Source organism: Columba livia, chromosome Z, assembly GCF_036013475.1.
Source record: "Columba livia isolate bColLiv1 breed racing homer chromosome Z, bColLiv1.pat.W.v2, whole genome shotgun sequence".
Taxonomy (NCBI): domain Eukaryota; kingdom Metazoa; phylum Chordata; class Aves; order Columbiformes; family Columbidae; genus Columba; species Columba livia.
Window position 1 is genome coordinate 53,909,998 of NC_088642.1, and position 19,311 is coordinate 53,929,308.

Sequence of the window (19,311 nt, forward strand, 5' to 3'; positions counted from 1 at the left end):
AACAGTTTAATTCCCACCCCCAATGATGGTTTTCCTGTGTTTTTCCACAATGCCTTATGATGTTTTCAGAGTGGTTTTTTAATGCCTCAGTGGTGATGCAAAATACTTTGCTGACCAAAGCCATAACTAGGGACCAGAGAGTCAAAACTTGGCTTCTGTGTATGCATATATCCATAAGCATTTTCCGTGGGATAAGCCATCAAAAGATATGTGGAATTTCCAGAAGAGGATAACAGAGAGAAGTGGGTTACTTTCACACTGAAAAACCCAAACAAACAAACAAAAACACCACCACCACCTCTAACAACAACAAAGAGAAAGCAAAACCCATGAGCTGATTTTCAGAGCTGTATGTGTTTTGGTTTAGTAATGCCTGATAAACAGAGTGGTAGACAAGTGCACAGCAACACTATTACATGCTCCATCTGCTCTTCCTGTAGAAGCATCCTTCCAGCATGAATGACTGACAGTCAGCCCATTCTGTCTTGAAACACTTGTTATCTATTCAGAGATTAAGAAGGTCAAAAGTGCTTTTTTGTGTCTTTCAGATATTTTATGAAGTTTGCATGTGGTGCTGAGCTGTCCAAATCTTGACCCAAGATATTTCAAACCATCTGCCAAAAGAGAAGCACATCAGTCTTGGCTTAGCTCTTGAGAGTAGAAAGTGATAGGGTATAACTTCACAGAGAACTGTCAGAGCCCAGTTGTATCTACACCACAGCCTTAGCAGTATGCAGTGATGCCTCAGTTTTCTGCTAACTTAGATGGACACAGTTACCAGAGCAGATACATCCCTTGCGTGCACCCACTGGGCCTTCCGTCCAGCCCCACTGCAGCCTTTGAGCACATAGTCTGGGAAGCACTAATTAGTTGAAAGCACACACATTTGCATGCATAAACTGCTATTTTAAATGTATATTTTTAAATGCAGATGCAAAGTTTTAGAGTTCTAATAAAAGCTATGCCCACATAAACAAACACATCCAAGTACGCAAGTAGTCAGAAAAGACCTCCTAGTACTAAGTCATCTGTCCTTCTAACAACGAAATGCATCGTTTGCTTTAAGCAAGCAGGACATTAGACTCCTGTTATATCAGTGGCTTCTTTTCTGTGCCAGGAGGATCCCGGCTCTCTGAGAAAGGCTTTGCTTTGAAGGTCAGGCTCTAGCAGTGTCTGAAACCCTGATGTTTCTTAAACATGAATAGCAACTTCTTCTTTAAAGGAACATGACTAAATAGTTGAATATCAAGACATAAACAGAAGAGGAGTTCTGAGCAGCCAACAATTTCAACTCCCTGCCATGCATGTAGCATAGGCAATAACCATGACCCAGAAAGTAGCTCTTTAGTAACATCAAACCATATTGCAGAATTTATAATAAATATGAAATAACCCAGTTTATAAAAAATACAACTAAATAATTTATTTTCTTAGAGATTGTATTATGGGAAGTATTAACTTCAACATTTGTACGCCACATAATGTGATTCTGAAGAGCTCATTGACACCAATTCTCTATTGAAAAGCTGTGGGATTTTTCAGAGTGCTCGTTAAATTTATTAATCAGTTAAAACTTGACTATTTAAGGGTATGTAGTAAGCATCAGGAGTTATACATATTAGAGACTAAACTTCTGCACTAATTTTTCCACAGAGAGAAATATAATTCTAATAGTTTAACCATGCAGGTATAATTACACTGCTGGACCCATCCCCTCCTCCCATACAGGAACAGGTCAGCCCTTTTGAGGACTAGGCTTCTGCTATAATTGAGGGTCATCTCACTTCCCTGTCATGTCTCCTTCTGCTGTTCTCTCCCCACTTTTCCTAGACTTGACAAGCATCAACTGTCTCCACCTACAGGCTGTAATGATCTGTGTATATTCAAATTAAACTGGTGAATTTTTTAGCGGCAGAAGCAAGTTGGAGACCACCTCTTTGTCATCCTCTGTTCAGAGTACCCACATCTTTGAGGCAGACTCTTGCACTCAGAGAATATGGGCATTACAGCAGAAATAGAGAACTGTGAGTCCGTGAGACAGAAGAATGAGTTTTAAGAGCTTTTCTTTTTCTAAAAGCAATTTCATACAATCAATGCATTTTCGTTTGGAAGAAACAAAGGGGACTCTTGATCTTTTATTTCCAAATATGTTTCACATTTAATTAACAGAGGAAACACTGCCAATCAAGGCTGATGTTCCACCATGGCCTCTCCCTCTGTGCAGATACTCCCATACACACAGGGCATGCAACAGCCCCATGGTTACAGGGCAAGCTGTTCTCAGACTCCTTGGATCATGCCCATGCCTCCTATTTTCCTAACAGTCCTTCCTCCATGTACATATGCCTGTATCCCTGATTCCCTGGCCATCCAGATCCCTCCTCAAATAGGATGGTTTGCATGAACTATTCCCATTCTCAGCTCCCTAGAGCATGTATGCACAGCTCCAAGGTTGGTCTTCCTCCACCCTCCCCAGACCTGCTCCCAGCCTGGCCTCCACCCTCCAGGTGCTTCACCAGGCACCTGACCCTGGAGCACCAGCAGAGCTTTCCCCTCTCTCTCCTATGCCCTTGCACAGTCCTTTGCCATCAAGATGTCACCTAGACAGGCACACCCTCTTCCCAAGACCCCTCAGAGGGAGCCTTCCAACATTATTGATCCTGTGCCACCCACTCCTCTGGTTTTGGCACTGCAAAGAGAGAAAAGGAGAGGATGGGGAGTAGGAGATGTTCCTGCCTTACCACTTTTTCCACTCCTGTCACACTCACAACATGCAACCCTACATGAGCCCTGGACGAAGGCAAATCTCTCACCTGGTAGAGAGGATGTGGCAGCTTCATATAAACATGGGAGAGAAGGAGTTTTCCTGAGGTTTTCTCCTCTCTCCCAAGTTTCAAAACCACTATCTTAACACTTCACTATATTAACACTGTGAGGAGCCATTCTGTAAAAGAGTTCAGGTTTGTTTGTTTTTTTTTTCAGTCAAACTAGTTGTTTCATGTTAAGTGCTTTTCATTGTGTTTATCTCTGCAGAGAAGGCAATTGAAAACCCACTGCAATGTGATGTGTTGCTCATTTACATTCTGTTTATTTTAGAGTAATAATTCGCCAGTGTTTTCCATATGATTTTGTTCTGCCTTAGATAAAAGCTAGCATGGACATGACAAAACTTTACAGTTACTTACCTGTTACATGGTTGCTATGCTTTTCTAATGAAAACATAGCATAATAAGTACCGTGTTAAGTCACAGGGATTTAGACAGAAGGGTTTAGGCATAAAATAGCCCCCAACTTCTTCATGCAGTCAAGGCACAAATTTTCACAACTGGAAAACAAACCCCCTGCTTTGTAAAGATGAATGCTTCACCCAGAAATGGCTGCAACCACAAACGTGAAAAAGCATGTTTTAAAGTTATCTAAGGCATTTTCAGAGGAATGAGCACAAGAAAAAGGCCAAAGGGTGCCAGCTGTCACCCAGCATAGGCAGAACACTGTCTTCTCGCTCCTTCAGCTAAAACCAAACCACAGTAATGCCTGAGAACTCTTCTCATCCATTCAGAGTGAGAGATGGGAGGACACTCATTTATGGTTTTTACCATCCAGTACAGAGAGTTGGCCTTTGCCTGTCTGCCCGCCGCCTCTCCAGACCCATTTCCCCACAGGCATCACCACGGCTCCTGCCTGTGTAGGGTATGGAGCCGGCTGGCAGACACCTGTCTCTCCAGCAAGCACATGCTCAGGAACAGGGAAGGGATGTGGCAGGAGAGAAAAGGTGGGGGAGATAGGTGTTACTTTTACTGAACTAGACTTTCTGCTGTCACTGCATAGCGAAACACCCCCAGAGGATCGCAAAAACATCAGAGAATCAAACTAGAGAGGGCAGCCTCATATTAACTTGTTGAAGAGCACAACAATGTCTGTGAATTGCACCCTGCCTTTTTGGTGAAAGGTCCTGATCATTTAAACTGCATTTCCAAACCTTTATCAAAACTGCTGACAGTACTAACTCTTCTCTAGAAAGGCACAGCTTCTATTTACTGAAAAGGTCTGAACTAACAAAGTGTTTTGTTCTTTTTCATTTTGTTTCTTGGTTTTATTTATAAAGCATTATGCACTCAGTTGAACACACATAAAGCCTTCTTCATGTTAGTGGCACTGTTTTAACTGCAACTCATTTGTTCACCTAATTTTGAACTTTTCAGGGGAATGTTTCTTGCTGTTGTAGACTAGCACAGAAATGCTGAGATCCTATGTGTTTAAAATCAAGCGATGTTAGTTGTATTCAAGATGAAAAAACAACATGTGCAACAAACCATTAGACAGTGGGTTAGGCATTCGTGCAATTCTTTTAAATTGTATGTTTAAGGAAAACATTTTCCCTTCAGCCTCCACTGAAAGAGACGTATGTTCACTTATTGTATTTAATAAGTATACACCTGTGAATTTGTTTTTAAGCAGATTCTGTCTCTGCACAGTTACAAAGCTCTCGAATACTCCATACTATAATCAATGCTATTAATAGAGCAGAATAAAAGAGGGTTTTTCTATAGTGTGTTATTAAAAGACAGTTACACAGTATGTGCTTTCTAAGGAAGCTGTCCTTGATTCTGTGAAATCAAGTTAGGTACAATCCAAATGTCTTCATCTTGTACTTAAATACAGTCTAAGCTGTGCTTTTTACACGCAGACACAGAGAACTTGAGCTCTGAATTCTACGCCACAGTCCCATTGTATATATTTCTGTTTGTGGTTTTCAAAGTCTATAGACATACATATCCAAGTCTCTGTAGATGTCATTGCCCAGGCAACGTTTGAACTGACTTAATCAGGGCTATAAACTAATGCATATTAAACCAAATAGTTTCAAAACTATTATAGTCCTGTTAGAAAACTATGTAGATATATGAAAAATAGTTAATTCCAGCACAAACATAAAGTCTACAAGGTTAAAGATTTTACAGCATAAGTGCTAAGTTAATTATGAGTTTTCAATACCTTTAAGTACATCTCCAAAAACATGAGCCTCTTTTCCAAAAATGAAATGGCCTACAGAAGTAAGGAAAGGAAAACCACTATAGAAATGTTAATGATTTTGTGTCTCCAAATCAGGTCCTGCCAGTTTTGGTTTTCTTCAGTACAGTAATGTCTATGCTTTACCACATTGGATTCATGCAGTGGCTCGTTGCAAAGGTATGAATTTTCTCTAGTAGGTATTTATTTGCCTAGTACGGGACAGTTCCTGAACATGTGCAGCCAAACTGTAGCACTGGCCCTTACCAAATTGCTCAGAGGTAAAGATATGAAAAGTAGTTTATTTTTAACCTAGAAATAGTTCCAGTTGTCACTGCTGCAAAATCCTAATTGGCGTTACACAGCACACTTTCCTCCCCTCAGCCTGGTTTTATTGCTGATGTCACATGTAATCGTTAGATTTGCCTGGCTAGCTTTAGTGTTACTTAGATGCCATACTTGCTTAAATATTCCTTTCTGCCTTCACCCCTCCCAGGCCCAAAAGTGCAGGATGGAGGTTATGTCACAGACATTGGATTTCTGCTTTTTATTGAGCACTGCAGTAGCAAATGTGTATACCTATACCTTTGTATCACAGATCCCCAGAACAAGATCAGAGTCTGTTGTCTCACCTCATGCTCTAAGTTTTCATTTCTGTCAGGTCTAAGGTTCTTAGGTTCAGTGCCAGTGTGCACTAAGATAAGAGTGAGTCCACAGAAAGCCCACCTCCTGCCTTGTCCACCAAATGAACTTAACCTATGGGGGAAAAGATCTTACCACATAGTGGTAGCTGAACTTTATTTGAAGATACCCTTGAAAAGTCCTGTGTCCATCTCATTCACAGGACTGTTACACAAGCACCACAAACCTTACCTAGCTCAAATAGTGTGCTAAAATTTCTACAAGGCATTTGTAGCCTTCATCTAAATTTCACACATTTTTTTCCCTTAATATGATCCAAGTGTCTTTGGACAGGTACATAAGTACTAAGGATACATTAAAACATCTGGTTTGATCACTTTAGTTTAACAATTTAGTGTCCAGGAGGAGCCTAGCATACTCTCAGTTCTGTTAAATTATTCTTCCTCTGGCTTATTTCAACATGCTACTATTAAATAAATATGCCATATCTTGAAGCTGAAATCATTAACTCAGGAAATATTGTAAGGTGTCTTGGAACTCTTATATTGCCATGATTAATTCAAGAAGTGCATGGAATAGTCAGGCTAATGTGTTGGGGTTTTTGGTTTTTGTTTGTTTTTATTTTTTTTTTTCTTTTATATTCATTTTAGGTTGGTTGGACAATGCAAATTTTAATGGGGACAGCTCCTGTTGAGTCTCTGGTAGCTGCAGGTAACATATTTGTGGGACAGGTGAGTTGGAGCATAGAAAAACATGCTAGCAGAGTATTACTGAATATTGTGAATATTACTGAATATTGCTTGTACAGCAATGAAAAAGAATGTTACTGAATATTGCTGTACAGCAAGCATCTGTGTATTAAAAAAAATCATCATTTCATATTAAGCTAGGATGCAGGACTGGTGGTTGATTTCCAGAATTCCAGCACATTCATATGTGGGCAGTGGTGCACAATGGGGTGGGTTTTGGGAACCATATGTCTTCCCAATGGAAACTCAAGCACAAATGTAGGTGACAGATCTTCCTTAAAATGACTTCCAGACTACTCCCAGGCTATAAAGAAATACCAATTTCAGACTTTTTTCAATATAAAAGACAAATAGAATGAAAAGAGGGCGCATAAGGCAGGAAAGGGCATGACAGACAGACAATGCAGAAAATTAAGATTCAGGGCTAGCTGTGCAAGGCCTTGAAAAATAAATAAATGAATAAATAGATAGATAAATAAACAAAAATTACAGAGTCTACCAGTCCACTTTAATGGGAAATCCATTAAACTCACACAACAGCAGTGTCTGCCCCAAGCTTCAAATCAGTGTGGAAAGACCACCAAGTAGCATACAAGTCCAAAAGTGACATTAGCATACCAGTTATTTCATAGTGGTGAATCACTGTATTACACCGCTTCAAGATTTAAACCAGTACCTCTGCATGACACTCTCTCCTGGATGTGCTCGCACACTTGCCAGAGCTCCTAAGAGCTTCAAGCTGCCCACAGTGGCTGGTGGGCATATTTCACTTGACCCACAGACTCACCTGCAGCTCAGACTCGTGCCTGTCCCTAACTCACTTAGAACTGGATTAGCATTTCTTGACGACTTCATTGGGCCTTTTGGGAACATGGTAAAACAGCAAGAATTGTTGTTAGACAAGATGGATGTTGGTACAATTTTCCTTCCTAGGGTAAAAAACCCTCAATAAATTAATATTCAGAGCACTCATTCGCACTAAGATTAATTAGTCAAAGACATCTTAGAAAGTGTGACACAGCAACTGATTTTTCTGCCCTATTAATAAAGGAGTTCTTAATTTGATAGTCATTTCTCACTCCAGACAGAGTCTCCTCTCATGGTACGGCCCTACTTACCATACATCACCATATCTGAAATCCATGCAATCATGACAGCTGGATTCTCAACTATTGCTGGAACTGTCTTCGGAGCATATGTTTCTTTTGGGGTAAGATGGGGAAAGAAAACTGGAAAATATACTTTTTTTTCTGAAATCACCTAAGTATAGAAGCCCAGCTAAAATGCTTTGGAAGTAGATTTGTCATTCCTTTTTCCTTTTTTTTTTTTTTTTATTTCTGAAGGAATTAGCCACAACAATCCCGTGTCTTCCAACAATAAACAGGGATACTAAGATCTGATCTTGAAGATACTGTTAAGTAGCAAAAAAACCTACCTAAGTAATACAGCGAGGTTTCCTACCATAGCTGCAAGAAAATGACTGATTTGTATAGTTTCCTACAGTCAGGATGAATTGACATGTAGAATATACTAACTGATAAACCCTTCCACATCTGTGGCAGTGATGTAAATAAAGTCCCTCAGGAACTCTTGCTAGCCATATGAGCCTAAAGAGTTGACTTGCGACTGCCATTGTAGTGATGATGTACAAACATGGGTAGTAAATGTCTTGTCTGCTAAGGGGCCGGCAGCACAAAGCCAGAAAAACATAGCTGAAGATGTGATTTATGATCAGAGTAACTGGGCAATGGTTGATAAATATATTAGTTCCATAAAAGAATAAAATACAGTGGAGAGGCAGAGGCAAGAAGGGAGGACTGGTCAAAAAGACCAAGAGATTAAGAAAGGAAAGGAGAGATGGAAACACAGCAGAAGCTGCCAAATAAGTTTTATGTAGAAATTTGCAGAAAAAGGGGTGGAAAGGGAGCAACAGAATTTAAGTTAGTCTATGTACATTTTTTTTTTTAACACAACATCAAGGAACAAAAACAATTTCCTGCTACTGCAAGGCATACAGGGGGTGCTAAGGAAGGCTGGCTCTCATTCACTTGCTCTGCTATTGCTACACCAAGCTGCACTCAATGGACCTGGCTTTTTGTTTGTTTCTTATTCCTTCTGGCTTGCGACTAGAGAGAAGTGAAGCAGTTTGCCTTTTGGAAAGATTATTCCATACTTTTCACTACTCAGACTTTTCCTGTTTCCAATTGAATTTCCATTTTATTGCTCATTGTCTCCTTTTCCTTATAAGCAATGTGAACATTTTAATGACCCCCTGTAGAAAAGTCATCCAAGCATCTAATAATTTTAATGTTTTTCCTCCGTGTTTGTGCATGATGTGGTTATCACAGCATATTTTCTGTCACTTGGAAATCTAGATTTCTCCTTCCCACCTACTGACCGCTTCTGTCATGTCAGCACCAGCATCATTAGCCACCTCCAAACTATTCTGGCCTGAAACTGAAAAGCCTATACTAACACAGAGAAATGACCTACAAATGATAAAAAGGTAAGCTGATTCAGGCTCTAGTTAGTAGGAATACTTATGCAAAAATGAGATTTGGAAAAATAACTCTTCACACATAAGCTCTAGGGTAAGTACACTGTAGATGTACAAGCAATGAATTAATTACACATCAGCGTACCCCAAATGAATAGTTTGTGAATACAGGTGCAGCATGTCTCTGTACAATGTATGGAGGTATCACTACCAGTTAGGACAGGCACAAATATGCCAAGGACCTCGACAGACATAAACCCTCCATAGAAAGGGAAATGCCTACCTGAGGTGAGGTGAGGTGAGGTGAGGTGAGGTGAGGTGAGGTGAGGTGAGGTGAGGTGAGGTGAGGTGAGGTGAGGTGAGGTGAGGTGAGGTGAGGTGAGGTGAGCCACCAAAAGTCTTTTCCATTTTCTCTGTTGTTGCCTTTGCTTATGGCAAGTCTGTAAATGCAAACATACAAAAGCAAAGGTGGAGCAGTCTTTTCAACAATCACAGTAGCAACCTTGTTGTCTATCCACAGGGAGACGCACTTGCCTTAAGATCGACAGGCAAAGCAAAAGGCTTTTAAGGAATTGCTTCTGGACATCCTGGGCACACCTGCAAGGGCTGCCTGCAGGAAGAGCAGTGCTCACTCCCCCCATACCACTGGTGCCACAGGCAGTCACAGTACTGTGACCTGATTCACAGCTTGCCCAACCCCAAATCTGCCAAAATTTATCCTCGTGGCACCAAAAGCATACCCTCCCAGTCGCTCCCATGAGGATCAAGAGCAAAAACCTACTCCACCTCATCATTATTTTCCCCGCAAGTAAACAGTTTCACCAGTAGATTTCTAATCAAGGTCATGTAATTTTTAGTTCTATGATCTGTTATTGAATTTAAAAAAATGTTTACACACTGTTTTTCTTTTAATTGATAAAGTGAAACAAAAAGCATGCTGGAAGCAGCCCTTCTAGGTGCCTCTTCTTCCATCAAGCTAGTAGCGAACGTCCTTGTGAACCTGATCTCCTTCCTTTCCCTGCTGGCTTTCATGGACTCAGCCCTCTCTTGGGTGGGAGACCTGTTCAACTATCCACAGCTGAACTTTGAGGTATGGTCTTCAGGTCTTTCATGCAGCTTATATACATCCATAATATGTCTATCTGAAATTAAGTGCTTGTGTGGCTCTGCTGTGGATTTTAGTTTGTTTTTAAATTATCCAAAACCATCTATATTTATGGGCATGTTATTGAAAAATATCTTTATAGCCAAAGAAAAATTGTTGCCATGTAAATATTTCTGTATCCATTAGTCCCTGTATAGCTTCCCTCTGTTTTGCTCTTACTAACTAGCAGAGTATATTTACAGAGCATCCTATGCTAAAACCTGCCTCCTCTGAGTGGTGCAGCACATCTGTCAGTTACACACTTGCCAAGCCATTAACTTCTCCTTCAGTGCAAACATTAAAGTGACTTTAGCTTCAGAGAGCCCCATCAAGTCCCTAATGCTCACTAACTTCACTTAGATATGAACACTAGAGCAAGGCCAGACTTCTCTGAACCTGCATTTACTCAATAACACTTAGTTCACAACGCAATTAACTTGTAATACAGCATCCAAATCACTCAGCTGAGCAAACAGGTTTTAAACAGGGCTTCTTTTTTAAGCTAGGTCAATATATCATTTTTGACCCAATGCAACCATCTTGGTTCAACGGTTTGGGTCTTTTTGTTTTGCAAGCTCCTAATAAAAGTGATGTATGAAATATTGGTATAACATTGTAATAAAAGTGATGCAGAAATGAATAGACACTCACAGCAGATGTGGCTTCAGCAACATGAAGATGTTACCCTGCACAGTTTGCACAGATTATCCCACTGCACAGACACCCACAGCAGAGGAAAGCCAAAAGTATCCATACCTCAGCCACACTTATGTAAGGGCTGTTATTTTAATACTGGATGGAGTAACATTTGAACAGATAGGTAACCCAAAAGGAGCTGAGACCCACAGACACATTGCATTCAGCCAACCATCTCTTTTAAGAGATACTAACCTCTAGCCTTTTGTGGGCAGAGAAACCCAGCAGGAATAGTAACTGCTTAAACACCTCAGTTACATTCAGTAAGGACAATCTGCCTAAACACTTTCATAGCTGGAGTTGTTTTCTCACATGTATAAAAGTAAGCTATACTGTGATATGGGATTTTTTTTTTTTTTAATTCTCGTAGAACTTTTAATGCTGGGAAAAAGGTACAGCTTTAATTATGTCAGATGCACAGCTTTTATGCAGAGACAAGTCTTAGTCTTTTGTTTACACCAGTTGGAATCCAATCGCCTGGTAATTAAGCAAGTTCATTAACTCACTTGATTTAATCAGTGGAAGAACCAGACTTTTAAATTCTCTTATCAGCTCTTTTAACTGAACTATCCTTCTTTGCTTCAAACACTATCCTCAATCTGAAGTCATCATTGGGGAAAAAAAGCACAGAAAGCTTTTTTTTTTTTTTTTTTACTTTAGGTATAAAATCAGGGACATACCTAATTACTTAATCATTTCTAGATTTTGGATTAGCCTTTTAAAAATTACTCAAGCATATCTTACTATTAAAACCCCTCACTCTCCAGATATGTTGGCAGCAAGCATTTAAGGCTAATTTTCATCTGCTGAAATAAAACCATACTTACTTTAAGTTTAGAGAATTTATCACGTTGTTGTTCTTCAGCCAATCATATCTTTTGACCTGCTATTGTCTTATGTATTTTGCAGAAAATTTGTGCTTATATCTTCATGCCATTCTCTTTCATGATGGGGGTAGACTGGGAAGACTGTTTTATTGTTGCTGGACTACTAGGTTACAAAACTTTCTTCAATGAATTTGTGGCTTATGAGCGGCTCTCAAAACTGATTCACAACCGAGAAAAGGGTGGGAAGATGTACATTAATGGTGTGAAACAGTACATGACAGTAAGTAACATTTTCTACTCTACAGATCTATTGGATCTAATACCTTCTCTGCTGAAACTCAACTTATTTTTTAATATGGGTTCAAAGGGATAGTGGTAGCATGTTACTCTAAAGCATATTTTTCCATGATAGAGTTCAATTATGAAAATGCAGTATTGCTTTGTGAAGCTGCCATGACTGCCATCACACTAGCTATTTATTTCAAACAAACATAGCAAAAGAAAGGCATAGTTTGGGGGAACATGCCTTGTCCCACAGGACACTGCACGTAAGACCAAGGCTGTCTTCAAGGTGAATTTTTTCTTACCACAGATACTCATCCAGGAATACCCTGGGCAAGAACTGGGGGATCCTCCTGCTTGCAGAGGTTTGGCCAAGCATTAGGCTTTTAAGAGAGGCATCCATCAAGCTTTAGCTGATGGCATTTAAGATATTACTTGCACACCTCTGCTGGAGGTTGTTGTCCCTATGCAAAGAGCAGTAATACAAGACATGTACTACCTGTCATGGACTTCTCTTGTCACACTGAGCCAAATTAGTCTATTTCAATTGCCAATGAAGACTAGTTTTTTATGAGCAATTCCAGCGGATCCTGGGCCCTACTCTGAATCACACATCCACCCAGATTCACCTAACAGGATACATAATTCCTACATAATACCTGCACTGGCCTTTCTTCTTCAAATCAAGACGATCTGTCATTGTAGAGCACCCTTAATCAGAAAACATCCTTTTGCACATCTTTTAATCTTATTTTAATCTGACGTGATACTGTGGATAACTGCCTTATATACAAAAGCCAAAACATGTTCCTGATCACTTGCATTCTTTATTACTAGAACATATTTCACAAGTGGAAATAAAAAGCCAGGTAGTCTGATCAAATACTCACACACTTGCCTGAGCATCCATTAGCAGTGTTCCTGGAATTCCTGTAAATAGGATCCTGGGTGAGATGGACTTTTGATTTGCCCTGATATCATCATGCTACATTCTGCAAGAAGAATATGTCTCTGAGCTCCCAAATGAGTGTTTATATATATATATATATATATATATAATTTTTTAATCTGGAAATCACCCTTTAAATTCAGATCCTATCAACTGTATTTCACCTTTTTTTTTTTTTTTAGTAAGATCTCATATATAACTTCTGTGTTCACTTCCAATACATATATAGAGCTTGTATAAGACGGTAAAAAATTCTGAGGTATAAAAATAGTTTTGATTCATAGCACCACTAAAAATTGCCCAGTAACCATTTTAATTATGGCACAACTGTTCATGTGAAAGTGCGCTTGACTTCCACTTTTAACTCCTATTCAGTTTCAGAACTCTTTAATACATCCAGGCACAGATATTCAGTCAGAGTGAGCAAACAAGTGGTCTTCTGAGCTCCCTCACCTGAGTCAGTAATAGCAAGGCTTCCTGTTGTCAGAGCTAGGGAAGTACAAATGAAAGCAGGGAAATCACAGTACACAAAGCCGGTTCTAGGAAAAGCATGTAGAGTGGGTACTTGAAAAGCATTTTGCTGTATATTCACAGAGTGATTGAAAATATCTACAAATTGGTTTTCATAAAACAGGAGTGGAAACAGAGAAACTTCTAATGAACAGGAAACCTACTAGAACACTCACTCGGACATCGTCAGCTTGGGCCTAAAACACAGTAAACAGCAGTTCAGAGATGGCATGGGTTCAAAAAACCCTTTGCTGAGATGTGTTGTCTCCTTTCCAAAAATGTTTTAACTACATTAGTGTCAAGGTTTGCAAGATTTGCAGCCTGATTTCACTCAAAGTAACTTTGTGTCCTGTGAGGGGTCCCTCGATTGGGGTACAGGCCAGTCCAACCTTGTCTCTGCTCTGAGGTCCAGACTGAGCTGGTGTTGCCCCAAGAGGAAGGTGGTTGAAGTCAGGAAGGAAATAAGCCGCTAATGGGGGGTCCAAAAATCTTAATGTGTCTCTACCTATTATCACATCAAAACACTCACTCTCTAGGAGACCCATTTCCCTTTCCTTCCACTGTGCACAGGGTGGAGCACACACAAGAGCAGCTTTGCACATGGAGCCCTCTGCTTGTTCAGGGACAAAGAAGTAAGGGATATGTACCAAAACTTGAGGATTCACAGTGTTATAGAGGCAGTCCAGCTATGAACAACAAGCTGAGATAAAGCTGTCTGACTCATACCTTCAAAAAGCAGCAACCAGATTGCCACTAGTAAGATAAGAACTATTTTTTTGTCTTTAATTACTGGTACTCAATTCAATAAGGCACAGCAATATACATGAAAAATAAAACCATCACATGGTTTGAGTCCACCCACAGGCAATGAGTATGAACACCTGCATATTTCAGCAAGAGAATGATCCTACCTTGCTGAAAGCCACACACTGGGGCAGCAATCAGGCAAAAGCAAGTGATTTCAGTACTTGGAGCCCTAAGCCACAATGTGGACTTTTCAGACCTCTAAATTGGTACGAGCTGACTCAAACAACTCAACAGGGTGTGTGTTTGTTTTCCAGGTTCGCTCTGAAGTCATTGCCACCTACGCTCTTTGTGGGTTTGCCAACTTTGGCTCCCTGGGAATTGTAACAGGAGGCTTGAGTAAGAATGACTCTTCTGGACTATTTATTTGGCAAGCAAATCCCAAAGAAAACACCCAAAGGAACAGATTGTGGGTGAAGCTTAGCAGCATTAAGGGTTGAGCAGCTCTTCTGACAAGACCCGGCACCCACCAGTGCATGGAAGGGCTCCCTCAGGGCTGCAGGGTTTGGTGCGGAGGTACTGGGAGAGGGGCTGGGGGCAAGGGAGAAGGACCAAGCCCTGCCCAGCCCTCACACCAAGACCCTGAGCTACTACCACCCTCAGGCTTCAGGAGGCGCAATCCATCTCTGTAGCCCACTGGTCTGAACAACGAAGTTGTCTTTCCCATAAAAATGTTGCATATACACAGTAGGCTTAGAGGGGGAAAAAATATAGTAAAAAGGGCCTTTTAGATTTCAAGGCAAAAAGAAAATTTGAAAACCCATCTGGGTTTCTCACCAGGCAGTCAGAATTTCTGGCAGCTGTCTTTACTCTGGAGCCCAGGTGGCCTCTGTGGTGCAAGAAGTGGTGTGGCATGGAGAGCAGGACCCAGCCACAGGGACTGACCCTGATGCCATGCCTGGGGTTTGCATCTGAAATCTGCCATCAGCCAGATGCGACAGATGCAGAGAGGTGCAAACTGACGAAGCAAACAGAAGTTACCGTTCCCTACAAAAGCCACCTTTACAACAAAAAGAAACAACATTGTCACCAAGCCTTCAAATGGCCGTCTAAAAATGTTTCCTTTTCCCTCTTGTTTCTCCTTGTTCAAACTGCAGGGTGGGAATTTCCTCTTTTGGTGGGACAACTGGTAGATTGATCTTCTTTATGTCTATATGTATTTATGATTGACACACTCTTCATTTTTTTCCTAGCAAGCATTGCTCCCTCAAAACAAAAGGAAATAGCTGCCAGTGGTTTCAGAGCATTGATTGCAGGAACTGTGGCCTGTTTCATGACTGCCTGCGTGGCAGGTACCGTACCCCCATTTGGTGTCCCTCTCAGGCAGTGACCACTGCGTGGCAGCACGTTGGCAGGACAGACATAGCCAGGCAGCTCCGCTATCTCTTCTTTCTGGCTTTGCCAGGATTAAATGTCAATATGTGATGAAATGTTCCTGAAAACCAGAGTAGGAAAATATTTATTTTATTTATTCCACTATGTCTTATCTTTTTTTTTTTCTTTCTTTTTTTTTTTTTGGTAGTTAGTCTGTGCGTAACACATGAACAAAGCAAGTTATAGATGAGTCGCAATCCCTCCTCCACATTACTGGCTACAGAAATACAGAAGCAATTATGGATCCAAAATGGAGGAGTGGAATTAAAGAAGAGCATAGCAGTCAAGGAATGGGGGGAAGCAGAACAGCTTTTTGCCTTAATGTTAAATAGATGCTTTGCACTGATAGTATTCTCACTGAGTTAATAAAACTGTCCTGAGGTGAGACTCAACAGCAGATCCTTATTTTCAATGTCTCACCTTCAAGCTGAGTAAAGAGTCGCAATGCAACAGCCATTAAAAGGAGGAAATTAAAAAGAACATAATATTAATTATATTTTTAAATAATTAATTGACCAGATATGATTCAGCAGGTAAAACTTATGCTCAGTAGTTAACAATCCCTTTCCCAGCTCTCTTTTCTGAGAATGTGATATGAAGAATTGCATGATGAAGGTTAAAGCATTCATATTCCTCCAGTGGAGAAAGAGACTACTTTATGTAGCCAAAAAAAAATGTCTGTTTTAACCACAGCTTCCATATCCCTTTGTGTTCATTGAAGCAACAGAAACATACACATTCTAAAGATAAGCCCACACTATTTTCTGGAAGTTATAGAACTAGTACACTTGAAATGTCATTAGTTTCACAGCCCACTGTAATATTTTCATATGTGACACTACTTTGTATAACTGAGGAATCAGAAAATCTTACAAAAATGTGTCATTTCACAATCCTGACCTTAAGAACAAAATTATGAACAGCCACTGGGAAATCTTTCTAAAGCAGTAAAATCTGCTTTGGAAAGAAAATTACATTCCACCCACTCCTGCCATGACAAATGCTTTCCTTAGGCCCAGAGGAAGGTAAAAAAGCCAAGCAATTCCTGCTACCCCAGTTAAGATAAGAACATATTAAAAATGTGTTCAGGTTTCACAACATTACATAGAAGGAACCGTCGTTCCTTCCTTCGTTTACTGCAATGAATGCTGACATCATTACTATTCATGGGAAATTTTGGAGAACATCTAGCAAAGCAAAGAAAAATAAAACAGAACTACCTCCAATTAAGATAAAATAAAATGTACTGCAGTTACTTGCACTGCTATAAATGCAACATAGCTCCATTTTAGTTAATGAAAGCACACTGGCCCAGCAGTGAGAAAGCCATTAGCGTCCTTTTTCTAGTAGCATTAAAAGCAGTAGAAAAACAAAATGTTCAATGTGTAACAGGTTACCATAGTTTCATTTCTACGTACCAAAAAAAAAAAGTTTGTGGTCACTTCTTAATCCAGGTCTGTAAAATGATTCAGATTTTTTTTTAATAAACCCCACCTTTCAAGTGTTTTATTCTCACAGCTTTACGGAATCATCTTGGAGGGTGATTTCATATTAGCCAGAACGTTTCATCTGACCATAACATCGTGACTGACAATCCCAAGTCTTATCTTCCTCTTCATTACTCATTAAAAAAAAATGTTATTTACTTCACAGGAATGCTGGTCATCCCTGATCTGGAAGTTCCTTGCCACATCTTTTTAGGAAATGCCTTCAACTCCACAGACTTCCCTGCCAACAGCACAAAGCTAGTTGAATGCTGCCAGCAACTCTTCACCAGGTATAGACCAACTCTTTTTTTTTCTGTCAGCATAATTTAGGTAGTTCACATATTCCATAAAAGCCTAATTTTATTTTTTCTGTTTAGCTTTTTTTTTCTTGGGCACCTGCTTTCCGTTAATTTGCTTCTTTTAAATAAATTAATATTTTAATGTAGCTGAATTGTTTTCCCTTTCTTGGGCATTTCTCTGTTACATGCCAAACACAAACAGAACCAACAGAGAACTCAAAATGTCTTTGTCAAAACCTGAACTTCCTGAATGCCTAAAAACAGATTGTCATGTAAAGTTCAGTGGTCTAGCTTAGGCTCATCTCAAATACTAACAAGAAATAAACCAAATATTGGAACTAATATAGTGTCAACATAGTGTCTGAGGATAACCTGAGTTGAAAAAAGCCAGGAGCTTTTCCTTCTGCTATCTATGAATCTGGCTGAAGACAACAGTGATCATATTTGTTTACATAGAAAATACACATTTGAAGCAGAAAAATACTCTGAGGTAAATTGGTTTAGATAATTCTCTATCCAAGACAGAAAATAAAGGAATAATGATACTAAGTAAGGAATACATTCAGACATACTTAACACTACCTCACAAAGAACCAAAGGTCTATGTATTTAGATTATGGCAAAAACCTTTAAAATTTGATATATACAATATGTAAGGTGACCTTGTTTTTATGGTAACATTTTTAGATTTACACTATTGTAAAAAATGTAATTTAAAAAAATTATTCATGTTGATGTCAAGATCACCACCTTTTTGCCCAGTAAAATCATCTGTGATATTCAGTACATTCATTCATATTTCTTCATCACTGCAACTTTTGCTCATCACAACAATTTTAACTCTACCAAATTGCTACAAAGGCAAGAACTTGCTCTCTTTTCACCAGAATCAGTGTTGAGCAAACACTTTGAAGATGCACAAATCTTGAATAATGAACTGAAATCCTCCATTATTTCAGTTACCTAGGAAGATATACCCAAGGCACAAGGACTTTATACATAAAACAGACATCACCCCAGTAAAAACATCTGGTCACGGCACGTAGCTGGTGTTTGGAAAGTCTTCTTGCTGTTTCATTTCTCATGAAAATTTTAACACATTTGAAGTTGCTTTGTAGAAATTGTGTGCACACACGTATGTGTGTGCACATGGATGTGTATGTGCATATGTTTGTTTATGTATAAATATACTATATGTATGGGGAGAGAGAGATTGAGATTCCCAAAAGAGAAAATTAGTATCTCTGATTTCTGCTTTTATCTCCTTTCCCAGCATAAATGGTTCACAGGAGATCTTCCATGGAGGAAACTACACCTTGAGTTCCTGGAAAGGATGTTGCCGAATACTGGATCAACCTGCTCTTAATTGCACTTCGATTTAACCTTAATTTTCTGTGGGGGACAGATCATAAATAAGAGCTGTATTCCTTGGTGAAAAGTTAATAAAAAATTTCCTTTTCTGCAACATGTGTGAACCCCCATCTCTTACCAGCCCAGTTCCTCTGACTTGCTTGGAATTACTTATAAATTAAACTGGGATTAGCTCAAGACACCTCTTTCTGCAGATCTCTTCTTGAACTAAAGATCTGTAGAGTAGGAGAACATTTCTGAGCCTGATTCTCCTGATTTCATTTCTACCCCCAAACTGATGAATTTACAGAATTAAACTGGTGTAGGCAAGAAGAAAATCAGACTCAGATTTGCCTGCCACTTACAGAAAGTTGTGAACTGGAAATCATATTTAGAATCTCCATCCAATCCTATTAGTATTTCAGCTCTTTTTGATACCGAAGAAGTGTTTTTACTGCACCAATATAAATTACTCTGTTCTCAGAAATCTCTGGACATTTCCTCTGGTAACTATGGTTGCATGTGAACTGAGCTGCTAACATGTGGTGAACCTCACCAGCTTGGCCACTGAAGCACCAAAATCAGGGACCAGCCAGTATGCACCCTGGTTCCCTCCTGCCCAGAGACATATGCAGGCCACACCTTGATCCAGGAGGCTGATCCCTGTTCAGAGGTAACATACGTGAATGGA

At 39.7% G+C, this 19,311-nt stretch overlaps 1 protein-coding gene across 2 annotated transcripts in view; it reads left to right on the forward strand.

The window, feature by feature from the left end:
- Positions 1-18,942, forward strand: part of SLC28A3 (solute carrier family 28 member 3) — a 41,978-nt gene extending 23,036 nt beyond the window's left edge. Inside the window, exons 9-18 of one of the 2 annotated variants that reach the window (XM_065045884.1) lie at positions 5,110-5,190; positions 6,303-6,383; positions 7,486-7,611; positions 8,777-8,907; positions 9,820-9,988; positions 11,648-11,845; positions 14,368-14,449; positions 15,304-15,402; positions 17,138-17,261; positions 18,544-18,942. In XM_065045884.1, the coding sequence (XP_064901956.1) occupies positions 5,110-5,190; positions 6,303-6,383; positions 7,486-7,611; positions 8,777-8,907; positions 9,820-9,988; positions 11,648-11,845; positions 14,368-14,449; positions 15,304-15,402; positions 17,138-17,261; positions 18,544-18,652 (1,200 nt within the window). In that variant the 3' untranslated portion in view covers positions 18,653-18,942. The remainder of the gene's footprint in view (positions 1-5,109; positions 5,191-6,302; positions 6,384-7,485; positions 7,612-8,776; positions 8,908-9,819; positions 9,989-11,647; positions 11,846-14,367; positions 14,450-15,303; positions 15,403-17,137; positions 17,262-18,543) is intronic. The other variant, XM_021297848.2, reaches the window with a different exon arrangement.
- The last annotated feature ends 369 nt before the right edge of the window (positions 18,943-19,311 follow it).